Source organism: Rhinolophus hipposideros (genome assembly GCF_964194185.1).
Source record: "Rhinolophus hipposideros genome assembly, chromosome: 19".
Lineage (NCBI taxonomy): Eukaryota > Metazoa > Chordata > Mammalia > Chiroptera > Rhinolophidae > Rhinolophus > Rhinolophus hipposideros.
The window spans coordinates 38,329,190-38,344,945 of record NC_138065.1 but is presented as its reverse complement, the minus strand read 5'-3'; the positions used below and the strand labels follow the sequence as shown (position 1 = coordinate 38,344,945).

General features: G+C 43.0%; 1 protein-coding gene across 4 annotated transcripts in view; it reads left to right on the top strand.

Annotated features, from left to right (window-relative positions):
* The window catches only part of PTPN14 (protein tyrosine phosphatase non-receptor type 14), a 153,323-nt gene extending 137,567 nt beyond the window's left edge, over positions 1–15,756 (top strand). For all 4 annotated transcript variants that reach the window (XM_081026396.1, XM_081026393.1, XM_081026395.1 and 1 more), the window contains exons 16-19: positions 1,355–1,483; positions 3,861–4,095; positions 7,807–7,970; positions 12,081–15,756. In XM_081026396.1, coding sequence (XP_080882522.1) covers positions 1,355–1,483; positions 3,861–4,095; positions 7,807–7,970; positions 12,081–12,209 — 657 coding nt within the window. In that variant the 3' untranslated portion in view covers positions 12,210–15,756. The remainder of the gene's footprint in view (positions 1–1,354; positions 1,484–3,860; positions 4,096–7,806; positions 7,971–12,080) is intronic.

Genomic DNA, 15,756 nt, shown 5'->3' with positions numbered 1-15,756 from the left:
GTAGCATTGGTTGTTGTGTTTTTAATGCAGTTTTTAATACCCTCTTGTCAATATTTGGAATTTGCTGAAAGGCCCCAGGCAGTAGCATACTCTGGAAGTATTTATGGTTCCTGTATGTTGGGTGCCAGAGAGGCTAATGTTTGAAATCACAACTCCACAGATAAACCAAACTCCTAGCCAGCCACAAATACATGAATGTTATCTCCCACCAGTACTTGGAAAATGGATTTGGCTTGCCAGCTTTGACCTAAACATGCCTTGTGTACTGAGACAATCACTGACATTGTTTTTGTTTGAATCAAGTTAGTATATAGTTTCATAAAATAAATGAGGGGGAAACGTTTCAAACAACGGTCTCTTCATTACTCCTAGAGCTATCTAGAGGTCTGCCCTGGTGAATGTGGAAGGGGGCCTGACTTTGTAATGCTACGGCCCAGGAATGGAAGGGGACTCACAAAGAATCCTTCCGAAGGCCACCACTTTACCCTGGTACGGCCTTGAACACTTTGGGCCCAGCTTCTTCTGTAGGATTCTCTGCCGCTGGTATTTATAGCTACAGACTTCTCCCAAGATCACCCTGAGCTGTATGGGGTAATAATTTTATTATCCAAACCGTCTCATGGCTCTGAAGTTTAGTTGGAGGCGGTGGTCCTGCACAGGGGGAAGTTAATGACACAATAGCATGTGTTGTTGACTTAAGTGTCTTCGTGACACCTCTACCATATGGGGCACAGCAGAGTGACAAGCACAGCATCGGTTTATAACGCATATCAGGTCAGTGGGAGAAAGACATTGCTACCAAAGGGATGTTATTCTGTGGCAGACTCTTACTGTTTAAAGCACTGTGTCTCAAACTGGGCATCACCATGTAATAGTGCGAGTGTGAAATCAACTTAGTCAGGACCTCAGGACCAGTTTGGGTGTTTTGTTTGGTTTGGTTTTTAATGAAATAGACTAGAATAGAGAAAAGAATGGAAATTATTAGAATGCATGGCACATGGTAAGCATAGCTATTGTTTCTATAACAAATTCTGTTAGGTTATACACACACATATTCATGTAATGGTGTGTGTACATGTGTGTATGTGTGTGTTTGTGTTTAATAAGTCCTGGTTTGTACATAATTGCTATGGGTTGCAGACAAAAAAAGATTAGGTGTATTTTAGTAGCATTTTCGTGTGAGAATGTGTCACTATCCCTGTATGGTCTCAGGGTTTTTGACAATGGCACTAACCCATTCGGCCTAAAAAAATATTATCTAAGGTTGTTAGGTGGATACACATGGGCCTGCGGTCAGCAGGTAATTCTATGCTGGATTTGGGGTTCATTCACCTTTGCTTTCCTTGGTTTCCAGGTGGTGGTTGGTGGGGCAGAATGGCACTACATAGCCACTCAGGGGCCCCTGCCACACACGTGCCATGACTTCTGGCAGATGGTGTGGGAGCAGGGAGCAAACGTGATTGCCATGGTCACCGCAGAAGAGGTAAGGGGAATGGCCATACAGCCATCTGTTCCTGGGGGAGGGGTAGCCGTAAGATGGGTTTTGTGTCGCTGACTTTGTTGCTCTGTCGTTCTTCCTGCAGCACTGTTTCTCTGAAAATCCTTTTCTCTTTGGCATGCACATGTTTTCTCTTCCCTCTCTGTAGATTTGTTTTGTTTCCCAAAGATAATGAATTGTTACATCCCATGTTCATCAGTTTTTAAACTCTTTTCCTTGCATTGCCACAAACAAAAAAATCAAACAAACAAGTGCACAAACAAGAAGCAAACTTCCGTTCAGCCAATTCCCTTTTGTGTGCCAAACAAAACCATAATCTTTCCCCTGGAATTTGAGAACCTCCCACTGCTCTGGGTAAATGGGCACATATCTCCAACCCAGGGACATGGCCCACTTACATGCCATTGCGCTTATCAGCTGCAAAGAGACCAGAAGCTGTTGTTCCCATAGAGGTCTTTATCCTTTGGGGAGAGAAAAAAATCTTTTTCTTCCTTTGCCAAGTCAAACATAGTTTTTCTATTGTAACTAGAGAGCTCTACGTGGTGTTATAAAGATGGGCGTTTGCCTTCCATGGGTCTAACCGGTCACTTGGAGCTTGCTGTCTTTGGGGCAAGATGTTTTGTGTTTCTTTTCTTGTCCCATCCTCAATGTTTTATTGTAACCACTTCCTTTATTCCCTTTCATTCATTTTAACTTCTTTTTGAAGTCATTTAAGGGACTAGCGTCATCTGTTTTGTTTAGTTTTGTTTTTACCAATACCTATGCTGTTGCATACGAACTGAAAAAGAAAGTCCTATTCCCTTCATTGAATCTTCTGAGCAGTTGCTTTCCACAATAGCCCATGAGAAGATAGTGATGAAAGGGACTTCACGCTCTTTAAAGCCAGGTTGTACTTCTCTGGGCTGACTTTCTATTGGGCCTTCCCACGGAGTAAATTCTCCTAAAATCTCTAGAACAGTCTTCTCACCTATGGAACTGCACCACTATAAGGGAGTCACATAACTTAATGCAGTGGATCATCTGTGCTAACCTAGGGCCATGGTGCTAAACAAGAAAGTCCTGGTCCCTTTCCCCAGGGAGCTTACATCCTAGTGGGAGGGATGATAAAAAGTGAACAAATAAAGTAGACTTGGATAGTGGTCCGTGCCATGAAATAAATGGAACTAGGTCATGGACCGGGGGGCTCCTTTAGATTGGATGAGCAGCCCAGGGCCCTCTTTCGGATGTGGAATTTGAGCTGAGACCTGTGTGAGAGAGGAGGCCAGTATTATAAACACCAAGTCTAGTCATCTGTGAGGCAGCCAGAGGCTTAGAGCCTCTTGAAATTTGTAATTGATTTAGACACTCAGCAATATAAATTCAAGCCCTCAAGTAAACCTTCTGTCACAGGATCGGTAAACAAATGAGTCAGGCATGCCTCGAACTTAAGAAGACTCAATTCAACCAAATAAATCAGGGCGAGATTCTTTGTATCACCTAAAGATGTGTTGCTTTGTAAGAGGCCTAGTGGCCATCAGGGCTTGTCTAAGGCACAAGTCCCCCTAGCGCTGGCTGCTCACCCCCTCAGCTCAGCATTTCTCTTATGTCTCTACCCACTCACTGCCCTGAATCCCCTTCTAAACCATCTCATCCACACCCTCCAGTGATTTTAAAACTGTAAAGCTTAAAAATAGATCCCATTGTGTAAATGTTTGGGAATGCATGCCCTTGGAAAAGATTATAAAATTAACAGAGGGAGAAAGGTGGTATAACCAGTTGTTCTCTGTTTCAATGGTCGATTGAACTAAAACAGATGGGTCAGGCTGGAAAAACGTGAGGTTGACACAAGATGATAGAGATAGTGTCAGTAGTCAGTGTGGGCTGAACATCAGAAATGTGGAGCGTGACCTAGAACGATTACTAGAACCTATCACTCCCCTGCCTCGGGTCACTCCATCACCTTTGGATGGCTTCTTCCTATCCATGGAGTGAAATCCAAACTCCCTACCATGGCCCTTTCTGACTTCCTGTCTCCCACCCACCTCCACCCTCACCCAACCGTGCCACACTGAACACCGCTCTGTTTCTTGAACACGCCACTTATTCCTGCCTCTGGATTTTGCACTGGTTCCTCTCCATAACATTCCGCTGCATCTCAGTTGTGAATCTCTTAAATTTTCCATTGACGTAACTACTGATGCACTCTTATTATTGGTCTCAACTAACATTTATAGGATCCACTCTGATCGACATTGAACAATGCTACTGAGTTGGTGACTTAGAAGCTATTTGCATTTCCCTCTGTCCTCAGATTTTAAAAGGAAGAGGATAAGAGCTTCCTTTCACTGACTTATTTCCAATTTTGCCTTTGTGTGTGATTCAGGAGGGCGGACGAACCAAGAGCCACCGATACTGGCCTAAACTGGGTTCCAAGCACAGCTCAGCCACCTATGGCAAGTTCAAGGTCACCACAAAGTTCCGAACAGATTCTGGTTGCTATGCAACCACAGGCTTGAAGGTCAAGCACCTTTTGTCTGGGCAGGAAAGGACGGTGTGGCATTTGCAATACACTGACTGGCCAGATCACGGCTGCCCAGAGGATGTCCAAGGATTCTTGTGTAAGTTTTTTCTTTCCCGCTGGGGTTTTACCAACTGTATCAGTAGTCTCATCTGTTGGAGGTGAAATGGAAAGAAAGGAGGCTTCCGTTTTAAGTGGCAATAGTATTGTTACATTGAAGTAGATGTCCCTTCATCTAGTATACATAGGACAGAGAAGACAGATACAGGTCACTTATCATATTCTCTTTACCTTTCATGCAAATAAGCTCAAACTGGGGTAAACTAATTGTTTCTATTTTGATTTAGACCTTTAGCTGCTCATTAATATATAACAATTCTGACACGTGCTACATGTCTGAGCCTTGAAAACATTATGCTAAGTAAAATAAACCAGACACAAAAGGACAAATACTGTATGACCCCACTTATGAGGTACCCAGAGTAGGCCGCTTTGTAGAAATAGAAGGTATAATAGAGGTTACCAGGGGCTGGGGGAAGAGGAACAGGAAGTTATTGTTTAACCTGTAAAAAGTTTGGGACGACAAAAACATTCTAGAAAAGGATAGTGGGGACGTGACGCTTGTACAACACCGTGAATATACTTCATGCCACTGAATTGCACACTTACAAATGGTTAACATGGTAGGTTTTATGGCATGTATATTTTACCACAATAAAATAAACCACAGAGCAATAAAATTTTAAAAAATATTTAGTTTTTATTTTTTCATGGAAATTTGCTCTCACAAGCCATGTGTTTCCCTATAGTAGTGAACCTCAATCGGGACTTTCTTATAACTATGGTTAAGATGCTAAGAATTATTGAAATCAATTTGTAGTTTTTAAACTGTCATTTTTGGGTTCGTTCATTTATATATGTATTTTCAGGATGTGCTTATCTTAGAAACGAATTCACCCAGCTTTTACGCAGTACTTTATTTGAAAGGCTGGAAGCTGGGTGTGTGCCCACCATGTGCCAGGCAGTGGGTCAGGCTCTTAGAACGCAGAGATGAAACGGTCTTCGTGTTAAAGGCACTCGCGGTCTCATGAGAAAGCCAGGCCAGTCAGATCGATACTGTCACGTGCTTTTTGGTGATGGCTGCAGCGCTCCCCTTTCCTTACCACAGCCTTGCTTAAATGTCCTGCATTTGACGGGAAACCCCAGTCCTTCCTTACCCAGCAAGGAAGGAGGCCCTAGGGCTCTCTGCAGATGTATTATTATACCCGTTACGTTGCTGACTCTCCAGCTAGTGGAAAACCTGTGACCCTCATGAAGGAACCATCATCTGGATGATGCATAATGTCAACACCTTCATTTTATTTTGATATTCCTTTAGAATGGGAGGCGGGGTTGGGGGAAAGGAGACAGGATAGATTTTCAAGTATCGAGAGGTACCATCTCACAAATTTGAACAGGACGATTCTGCTGCATACTTACTCGTTGATACAGGCGTTTAATTTCCCATTACAGTGATGGTGGTACTGTGGGAGTTGGACACTGACAGAGAAGAGAAAGCTGATTGGAATCGAAGCATCTAGAGCGTGATATAGGGAGGGTTTGTGATTTGCCTGAGGTCAAACCTATATAGCTCAGATACTAATAGGGAGGCAATGACTTTCACAGAATTCTTTCCTTATAACAATGACCTTCACAAAACTCTTTCCTCATAACAGTGTTCTTCCTTTCTGGTAACCTTTTGCTAATTGAGTGACTAGAATTTTCTCCAAGATGCAGAACATGGAAACAATAAAAGTAGATCAGTTTGATGAATGGCTAACAGCTCTGATAAAAGGTTGAGTTTATAAAGTGGTAAAAATTATAGCCAAATCTTTTACATCTGAACCAACCAAAGGAAGGCCAATCTAAAGTACTGAAAAAATGGAGAATATTTTTAAACAGTATAAATTTATTAATTTACATTTCTAAGAAACTCAGGACAAGTGTGCTGAGTGGGGTCTTAGAAGGGTTGGCTCTCTAGATTTTGAGGAACGCAGAAAGATTTTTGCCTTTAAGTGGTACCTCGGTTTTCAAACGTAATCCATTCCGGAATACCGTTCGAGTCCTGAAACGTTTGAAAACCGAGGCACAGTTTCCCCATAGAAAGTAATGCAAAATGGATTAATCTGTTCCAGACCTTTAAAATCAAACCCTAAAACTGCAAAGTTAGCGTGAATTTTACTATTGGATGATACCATAGATCCATAAAATCTATGGTGTTTGTAAATCGAAATGTTCGTCAATGGAGATGTTTGAAAATCCGCTGTACCGCTGTATTTAGATTAGATTACTCGGATCCAGAGGACCTATGCCAAATTGTCTTCCAGCCTCCAGAGGTCTTCGCTGAGTTACAGCTTTATTAATGTGATTGCTAGGAAAAGCATCCTTTTAAATCCAGCTTCTCTGTGTTTTATGAAACTCCATTTGATGGTGGCACCTGCCTTATTGACCATTATTTCTTTTACTTCTTAAATTTAGCACAAGAAAACCCTTGTCTCTTCTCTATGAACATTGCGTGTTGTCAGACAGAAAATGCTCAGTTACCCAATATATTTCCCCTTGCAAAAAAAAAAAAAAAATTGGAAGAAGACTTTCATGCACAGTATTTTGCTCATGTTAGTACCCCATAGCAACTACTCTGTCTAGTCGTCTCAGGTTGTCTCCCCTCTTTTGTTTTGTTTTGTTCTATTTCATTTTACGATACTGCTGGTGGTGCTGGTGGTAGTAGTTTATTTTGGTAAACTACTTCAGATTACTTTGTAATTATATAAACTTATAAAGGAAAATAGTACTTCTTATTAATTGTACGTAAGCAGATGATTTTAAATTAGCTAGAATGGTTCGAGCACACTGTTTTCTCTTCAATTTGAGCATCTCCTCTAGTCATAGGTACACTGGTGCTTCAGGATGAGATTTCCTGATTATGAAGAACCTTCAAATCGGTTTCTCCCCTGAGCTAGCTTCTACAAAATCTCAATTACAAATGTCCTTTTTCCAGTTTTTGGACTGTTTCAAATTTACATGTATATACTTTTCTTTGGTGATCATGAAAAAAAGTAATTAAGATGGGTATTCCTGTAATTTTTCACTTGTGCCCAATTGGAGCAGTGAATGGACCCCTGCACAGTCCTGCTGAGCCAGGCAGATGTTGGAAGGGATGGGGGAGGTGGCTGGACTCCCTCACCACATGTGGCCTCCAGAAAGGGGGCTGGGGGTTACTCATCAGGAACTACTCACATCACCACATGGACTCCAAACTGAAAAGCAGGCCCCCTAAAGTCTATTTTAAAACCTAAAACTGAAGTCAAGCCTCAGTTGACATTGACTCATTCAGTGAGGGGAAGGAAAAGGGGGCAGATGGATTGTCTTCCCACCATAAATTGGCTCTGACAGGCGGGCATTTCAAGGGGATCTAACTGGTGTTCTGATCCAGTCTGTTAATAGTAGGAATTGCTGTAAGTAATGGCGAGAATCATCTGCTTGGGGGACTTTGGGATTTGCAGAGGGGAAAACAGAATTTAATTTTTAAAAAAGAACTATTTAATTTAAAGAACAAATTCTCCCGTGGACTAATTGACTCCCAGCTGGTCCTTTCTGGATCCAGAACGGTACAGTGGGTACCAGCCAAATAATTAGTGTCTTGTAAGAACTGTAAATTATTGTCACTTAAAAAAAAAAAAAAGAAAAAGATTCACCATCATTGTCTTTCCCCCTCGCTTGTATGCAAAGCCATGTAGGACTTTCGTGACAAGATTTGCATTTTGTCTTACAGCCTACTTGGAGGAGATCCAGTCGGTCCGTCGCCATACCAACAGCATGCTGGAAGGCACCAAGAACCAGCACCCTCCCATTGTTGTCCACTGCAGTGCCGGGGTGGGAAGGACCGGCGTGGTCATTCTCTCTGAGCTGATGATCTACTGCCTGGAGCACAATGAAGTGAGTCGCTCTGGGCTTCTCTGTATACCTCACCTTGGACACAAATCTCCACCATGGCCGAACCTTTGCCTGTGCCCTTCCGTTTCCACTGCCTAATTTCCTTTGTCCTGACGAGACTTTTCCAGACCCCGGAGTCCTCCTTGGACTCTGACATTTACAGCCTCTCTTATCTTTCGCCTTTCACGGCTCTGTGTAGACATCCAGATAATACAGAACAAGAGATGGAAGTGTGAGATAGGACACGTTTAGAAAGTCTGACCTTAGCCAGCATCTACTTCCTGAAGCCTGCGGTGTTTTGTAGACAGTCTGGTTGTATTGTGAGTGATTTTCCATGGTGGGTTACTCGGTCGCATGTAGTTTAGATGCATCTTACCTGTCTAGGATGTGTGTGGGCGTAAATCTTATGTGAAAATGGGTGTACTTTAAAATGTTGTTTGCTCTTCAGAGGAGTTTTTACTTAAAGGGGGTTGTTGTTTGCTCGTGTCTACCCCGGCAGTGGAGTCCTATACCACAGCAAGACCATCTGAGTGCTTTCGCTGAGGTGTACGCCCAGCTCTTCTCCCCAAAGAAGGGACTATAGCTGAGCTTGTGTCCACAGGGTATGTGCCTTCCCCTTAGTGCTGTGGGTCCGCGAGTTAACACTGACGGGCTTTTGATTTCATGACGTTGAGACAAAGAGCAATCAAGGCTAAAGAACAATTCTTCTGCCATTTATTTAATGGGGTTTTAAAATGGCTTTCATGTTTTCTGTTCTTTGTTGGGGTCCTCATAGCAGCCACGTAGAGGAGCCAGCTGGGCACATGTCCGTCCTCCTGCCTTAGAGATGAGGAAACTGAGGCCCAGAAACAAGTTAGTGACTTGTCCAGTGCCGTGTGGCTTCTAAGCAGTTGGTGGCAAAGTGACAAGTGAGATCTTCTACCTCCTGGCCCTGAATTATTTCCTGTGTTCACTCTGCCTTTAAGCGTAGAGTGTCATTTAATTCTTGTTTATTTTCCAAATTATACAGCTTGGAGAATCAAAGGAAGCTTTCAAGGTTGTTTGGTAGTTTTTAAATTAGGAAATGTTATAATGCATGTTCTGTGAAGGAATTTATGTAATAATAGACATATTTATTCAATAGCATCATCAGTGGTTTGAAAATCAGATCAAATATTGCCCCATGAAGTTTGTTATATTATGACTTCCAGGAAAACAATAAACGCTAACTTTAAACATGTTCAAAGGATTTTTAAAAGTTCCTGCTGACAAAAAGTTAATTTGGAAACTTTTAGTCTGTACATATGAATGTTTGTGCTGCTAAAAAGTAGAAGAGGGGTTTGGTATAATGTGGCCTATTGTTGAAAACAACAAACATTCCATTGAAGAGCAAAAGGCCCCTCATGGAAACAGCTGAGACTACATAACAGATATTTCATCGTCTTCTGTGAGTTTTTATCCCTTTGTCTCACATGAGATTTCTTGTTTGCTTCCCTGTCACTATTAGAAGTCGCTAGAAGAGGGAATAGCTTGCCACTAAGTCCCAAATCCACTCAGTGCTGGGAAGATGGAATAAGATGAAGTGGAATCGGGGTACATATGGCTGGAGCATATCCAAGCTCCACTGGGGACACCCCTAGGTCCCAGGGAGGAACAAGGGCCTCGTCATCCCCTCACCGCTCAAATGTCTTTTTCTCCCCTCTCCTATCACTTTCTTTGCCACATTCTCTTCTCCATTCCCTGTGCTCGCCTCCTCTGTTTTCCCTTCTTCCTTTTCAACTTGAGAAGCTATTCTGTCCGTCTTGTCTGACATGAAGGATTGTTCTGTTCTGAGCTCTTTGGAGACCCATCAACAGCCAAGCCTCAGTAATGCGATGACATGAAGGCTCATTGATCACCAGATGTTACTGGCCCAGTAGAACATAAACAACACATGTCAGAGCCAGTATGGCGCACAGTGAGGGGTTCGGCCACGAGCGCCCCACGTGGACTGGTGGTGATTAAATTCTCTCTGGTGTGTCCAAACATAGCGGATTTCCTCAATGCCCAGTTGCATGCCAGAACATTCTTTGCTGGAATGTGGTCAGTCCAAAAAGGACTTCTGTTCCCATTGATATTCAAAGATAGCTAGATGACTCATAGTTTTCACTTCCCTTCCCCAGCACAAATATAGCCAGCCTTATCTGTCCCATTTCCCATAATTGCTATTGGTAGATGTCCGAGGGAGAAAAAAATTTCTCTACTTTGTTCTGTTTCAGGCCTGGCTAGTAAGAGTCAAACCCTTATTTTGGGAGAAGTGTGAAACATGTTTAGTGTGTTCATTTGTTTTTTAAGCAAAGGTTTTGACAAATAAATACGAAATTGTGTGTCCCATTTTTCTCTTGTCTAAACTTTCCTGTCTTCTTCCCATGGCTTCTGGATTAAGCTACTGTATGTTTTATTCTATAATCCATACAGTTTTAATTTTGTCAGTGAAATGCTTTTTCTTTTTCCTGGAACAAAGATACTTTCAGTGAGGTCAAGTAACTGTGAGGTGGGGATGGGAGGGTGCTCTCCCCTGCTGTTCCGAGAAGCTTCCTTGTGGCCCATTGCTTTTGGTCACTGAGTGTTAGCTGCAACATATTAATGCCCGTACATTTTTTTCAGAAAGCATTAGTTTTACGGTTTTCAATACTCTCTCTTGGCCCTCTAGATTTAGCTATCTGTCCCAGATTGGCTAATTACAAAAGACCAGATCAGTACAGCAAGATGTATTGATCTTGCGGCTTTTATTTACTATTCTTCATAGAGTAGGAAGGAGAAAAGGCCTTCTAAGCAAGATTGAGCAAGGTCCAGCTGCCTCATGAGTCTTTGGGTTCCGGACAATGGACATCAGAGCCTGTGGGAGTGAATCTTCAAGATCACTGGGACTCTCTTTGTTGAGGACCAGGAGAACCTCTTTGTCTTGTCTCCAAACTGCCTGTTATCAGATAATAGATTATCCTTGGGGCTGAGTCTTACAGGCTATTGAGATTATAATGCTCATGAAAGTGGTGCAGGTGGGAGTGCAGATGGGAGTGGAGGTGAGTTGGTAGGGGGGTTAGTACGGGGGCGGTGAAGGTGCTGATGATGACAACAATGGAAATATAATAACAGCTAACCTGTATTTAGTGTTACTATGCGCCGGCAGTAAAATCTGTGATGTGCATTACTGAACTGGTTTTGGAGACCTGTGACGAATAAGGATGGCAGATGTTGATCAGAGGTGCACAGTTTGGAGATAGCGGAACTGACTTTTGAAAGAAAAGTAAGAAAAGGCATACAGCGGAGTTTTTGTTATTTTATTTAAGATGCTTTCTCGGTCCTTGATAACTTCATGGGTGCAGTTGTTTGCCTGGGTTAAGAGCTCTCAGAGCAGGGGCAGCATGCCATTGATGGCCGAGGCCATCATGCCATCATTGGCTTGGTGATGCTTCTGCCCTGGCTGGTTCAGGAGGATGGAAATGACACAAGAGAGGGGACACCAGGAAAGCTTGTGGTCTGCTCAAACACCAGTGACCCATCATATTAATTCTCTTCCATTGACCATAGTTCTGTATTCTCAAAGAATTTACACTTAGGCGATCTCATTTCTACTCACCGTGTTTTCAGTTAAGGCTTTCACTACAAACATGCATGCTGTTCAGAGATTGCATTTTGACAATAGTGCTTTGTAAAGAATTACATGTAAATGATCTCACTCGGTCATGACCATGATCCTGTGAGGTAGCAGAATGGGCATGGTTGCTCTCATTTCATTAACATTAATAAAATGAGAATGAGTAGTCTTCATACAGAACTCACTGTGTGCCAGACACTGTGCTAAATGCTTTACGTACTTTTCTTCCCATGATCCTGTGAGGTGGATACTATTTATCACCCCGTGTTATTGCTGAGGAAATGTCGCTGTCTTGGGCAGGGCCACATTGCCATTAGAGGACAGCATCATTATCCTTATTTACAGGTGAAGAAACTAAGACTGAGGTGTCTTCAATCCAGCCCCGAGACCATGTTAGAGTTGAGAGTCCCAATCTGTTTGAACTCCAGCCTCTAGTTTTCTCTAACACACTGGTCTGCATTAAAACACGATCATGTGCTTTTTCTCTTTTCCTGCAGAAGGTGGAAGTGCCCATGATGCTGAGGCTCCTCAGGGAGCAAAGGATGTTTATGATCCAGACCATCGCTCAGTACAAGTTTGTCTACCAAGTCCTCATCCAGTTCCTCCAAAACTCCAGACTCATTTAACCTCCCGACCCAGCTCCGGGAAGAGGGACCCAGCTCTATCTTGCATATGGGAAAGCACCTCCAGACAACATCTTCTCTCTCCTTCAGCAGGGAGCAGATGGCCAGAGCCGGCAGGCCACGGGCTCCCCGAAGACGGAAGCCAAGTTTATTCATAAACATCATGTATTATTTTGTATGAGATAATTTATTTTTTCCCCCTTTGGAATAACTTTTGTGACTCATTGTAATGCAGTTTTCACAGTAATGTAGTACTTTTCATTTGAACCACATTTTGACTGATCTGCATTGTAACTCATCAGTGGGGGGCGGGGGTTGCCTGGTGAGCCATTTGGGGGACAGAGGCATAAGGGAATGCATCTCTTGTGAAGCTGCAGCCAGATTTGTAACCAACCCTGAAATTCTTCAGCTTAATTGTTCATGTCCAAATCAAAGATGGCAAGAAAATGAATTCATCCTAGAATATAAAGATAAGGGCCAAGACCCTTTCCTGCAGGAAAAAAAAACACATTATTATATTTTGGACTCTTGAGCCTTGGTGGACAGGTTTCTTCCTTCTTCCTTTCTGTCATCACCCTCAGTAGTCTCCTCCCCTTTCCCTAACCCCTGACCTTGGGTTAAAGACAGAACAGCTAGAGGAAGTGCCTCCATTACGGCATAGTAATTGGCATCACCAGGTTGAAAGAGAAGATCTGTGTTGTACCTTTTCCAACCCCCCTTTAGTCTGGGCTCTGGAGCCTGTGTTTCCTTGCCAGGAGCTGCACCCTTCGTATTTGCTGCTTCTCCCCATTTGCTCAGGGGGCCCCCAGCCATTGGCCTTTGAGGCCCTGGGCCAGGCCATCTGTGCAGCTAGGCCTCTTACGTGATTGAGAGAAGATAATGAAGCAGAGCGAGAAGAGAAATGAGACAGGCAGGCCCTTGATACTGTATTTAAATACGGTACGTGTGCTGGACAGAGGCCTGAAGGTGATGGCTGTATTCTGTCTTTCCATCAGTCACCAAATCATTGGAAAGATTATAAAGGAAACAGTTGGGAAAGCTGATTTATGGGGGTTGTTTGGCACTCAGGTAGCAAGGGCCCTGGCCAGGAGACACACTGAGTGTGACCCCACTTTGCTGGTATCACCTCTGGGCTTTGGTCTATGACAGCAGAGCAAAGCCCATGCAGGACCCTGTCATCCTGATCTTGGCCCACGTAATGAAAGACAGTGGAACTTGTCTTACACAAGTCCTGTGTGGTCTCCTCTTCCCATAAACCCGCTCTGTGGTCACGTGTGGTGTTAACACTGCCCTCAGTGTGAGCTCAGTCTCAGTCTGTCTCTTCCTGTGCCTTCTCTGGTCACTGTCCTGAATTCTTAGGTTAGTAGTAGGTGTGATAAAAAAATACGGTGAAATGAATGTTAAAATGAAAAAAAATTATTACAGTAAAAGACACATTGCCATTAATCTTCCTCAAAATACTTCCCCTTGCTTTGAACACACTCATCCCACTGTTCTTGCCACTGTCTGAAGCAGTTCGGGAAGTCCTCTTTCATGAGTGTCTTTAGTTGCACTGTCATGGCTGCCTCGATGTCCTGAATCAATTCAAAACATTTACCTTTCATGGTCATTTTGACCTTGGGGAAGAGCCAGGAGTTGCACAGTTCCAGATACAGTGAATAAGGTACATGGGGACAACACTGTAATGTTTTTATTTGACTGAAATTGCCATGTACCAGAAGCAATGTGTGACACGGAGCGTTGTCATGATGGAGGATGAAGTAGACACTCAGGAAAGAGGACTTCCAGAAGTGCTTCAGAAAGTGGCAAGAATGATGGGAAACGTGTTCAAAGCAAGAGGGAGTATTTTGAGAGGGATTAATGGCAATGTGTCTTTTCCTGTAATAATTTTTTATGTAAACATTCACTGTATTTTTCGATCACACCTCATACATAATACATCGTGCTCCACACATTTTCCCCTCTTGCTGAATTTTGGGGAGTTTTCCTCTCTCTAGTGTTTTTTCAGTGCAACTTTTAAATTGTGGTTTTGTGCTTAGAATTGATTGCTGTGGCGTTCCACCAAGTCTTCCTCCTGCTTTCTTTTTTTTCTTTGTCTTCTCCTGAACTGAAAATACAAAGAAAGAATGGCATCAAATCAACTAGAAAAAAGAGGGTGCCTTTGTGATTTCTGTTCACTACATACCAACAGATGGGCGTGGACATAGTCCAGACGAACTACTCGGGCCTAGGAATCAACTCAGTTTCACATCTGGCCAGCTGTTTTGATTATTCCCTTATTTAGACTCAGAATATCTGGCGATGGAGGGCCTTCTGTCTTCTCCTCCAGAGTCTGAAGAATCAGTCAAGGAGTACAAGAACTTCAGCCGAGCTCTGTAGATTCCAGAATTTGCGTATATGTTCTGAAAAAGAAAACCATTAGCATGACATGCGTTTCCAGTGGAACAGAGCTCACAACCCTTTTCACTATGAGATGCTCAGAACTTGGATCATCAACAAGCAAAGAGGTATCTGTTTCCCTTAGAGACGTTCTATACTTGGGATATTCTGCTGTGAGGGTTGTTTTGACAGTTGGTCTGCAGTTTACTGCTTTATTGTTTGATGAACATTAGTATTTCACTTTCCTCTCTTAGGCCCCAGCAGGGGCACTGTTGAGATGCCTCATGGGGGCGGCTTGTAGATCTGCTGTCCCTTTGAGCTCCTCATTCATGGTCCTTCCAGCCTGTCCACTGTTGCCACCTTGTGCTGTGGAAACATTCATTAATGCACAAAGTGCAAGAAAGAAATAGGTTTACTCTCCAATTTCCTAGCCGGAGTTTATATTGAAACCCAAAGGAAACATTTAAAAGTTAGTCCACATCCTTTTCAAAAACAAATGCGTTTGATCTTTTAGCACATTTTGCATTCCTTTTCACTCAGGCAAATGCCAACGTATCTCCTGTTAAATTAGCAGCAGCCATTTAAAGTCCTTTCAGTGGCATCTGCATAATAATTGCCCAGAGATGCTTTATATCTGGGAAGCAAGCCAAGGAATAAACCTTGAAGCAAAGTGTATTAAATTAGTTATCTAGTTAGAGCTTTTGGAATGAGTTCCTGATGATATGTCAAGTCTGAAGCTAGAGCTGTTGGGGTCTATTGCTGCAGCTTGGGTTCGAAGGGAGAAAACTGAAAATGTAGAGGGAACAAAAAGGCATCTCACTACAGAGCTGTCCAACACTTTCAGGCCTCTGGTTTTGAAGTTGTCTGGTTGAAATGTTTTCTTTCTTTCATACGTACTCATTTGGATTCATTCCTCCTCCCCCCACCCCGTGTTCATCCTTGTTTTGTCTGGTCGATGAATCGCGGGGATGGAATCTGATGTCTTCATCCTGGAGCTGAGCCGAGCCTGTGAACTGTGTTGGTTTCGTTAAGCTCTAAGGAGACACCACCTTTCAGTAAGAGTCTCTGGTAGCATTTCCATTAATATACACCTCTTTCCCTGGATGGGAAGTAAAGGTGGATTTGGCTGCATTAGAAAGGGATGTCAAACATCAATTTCTTTTTAAGATTT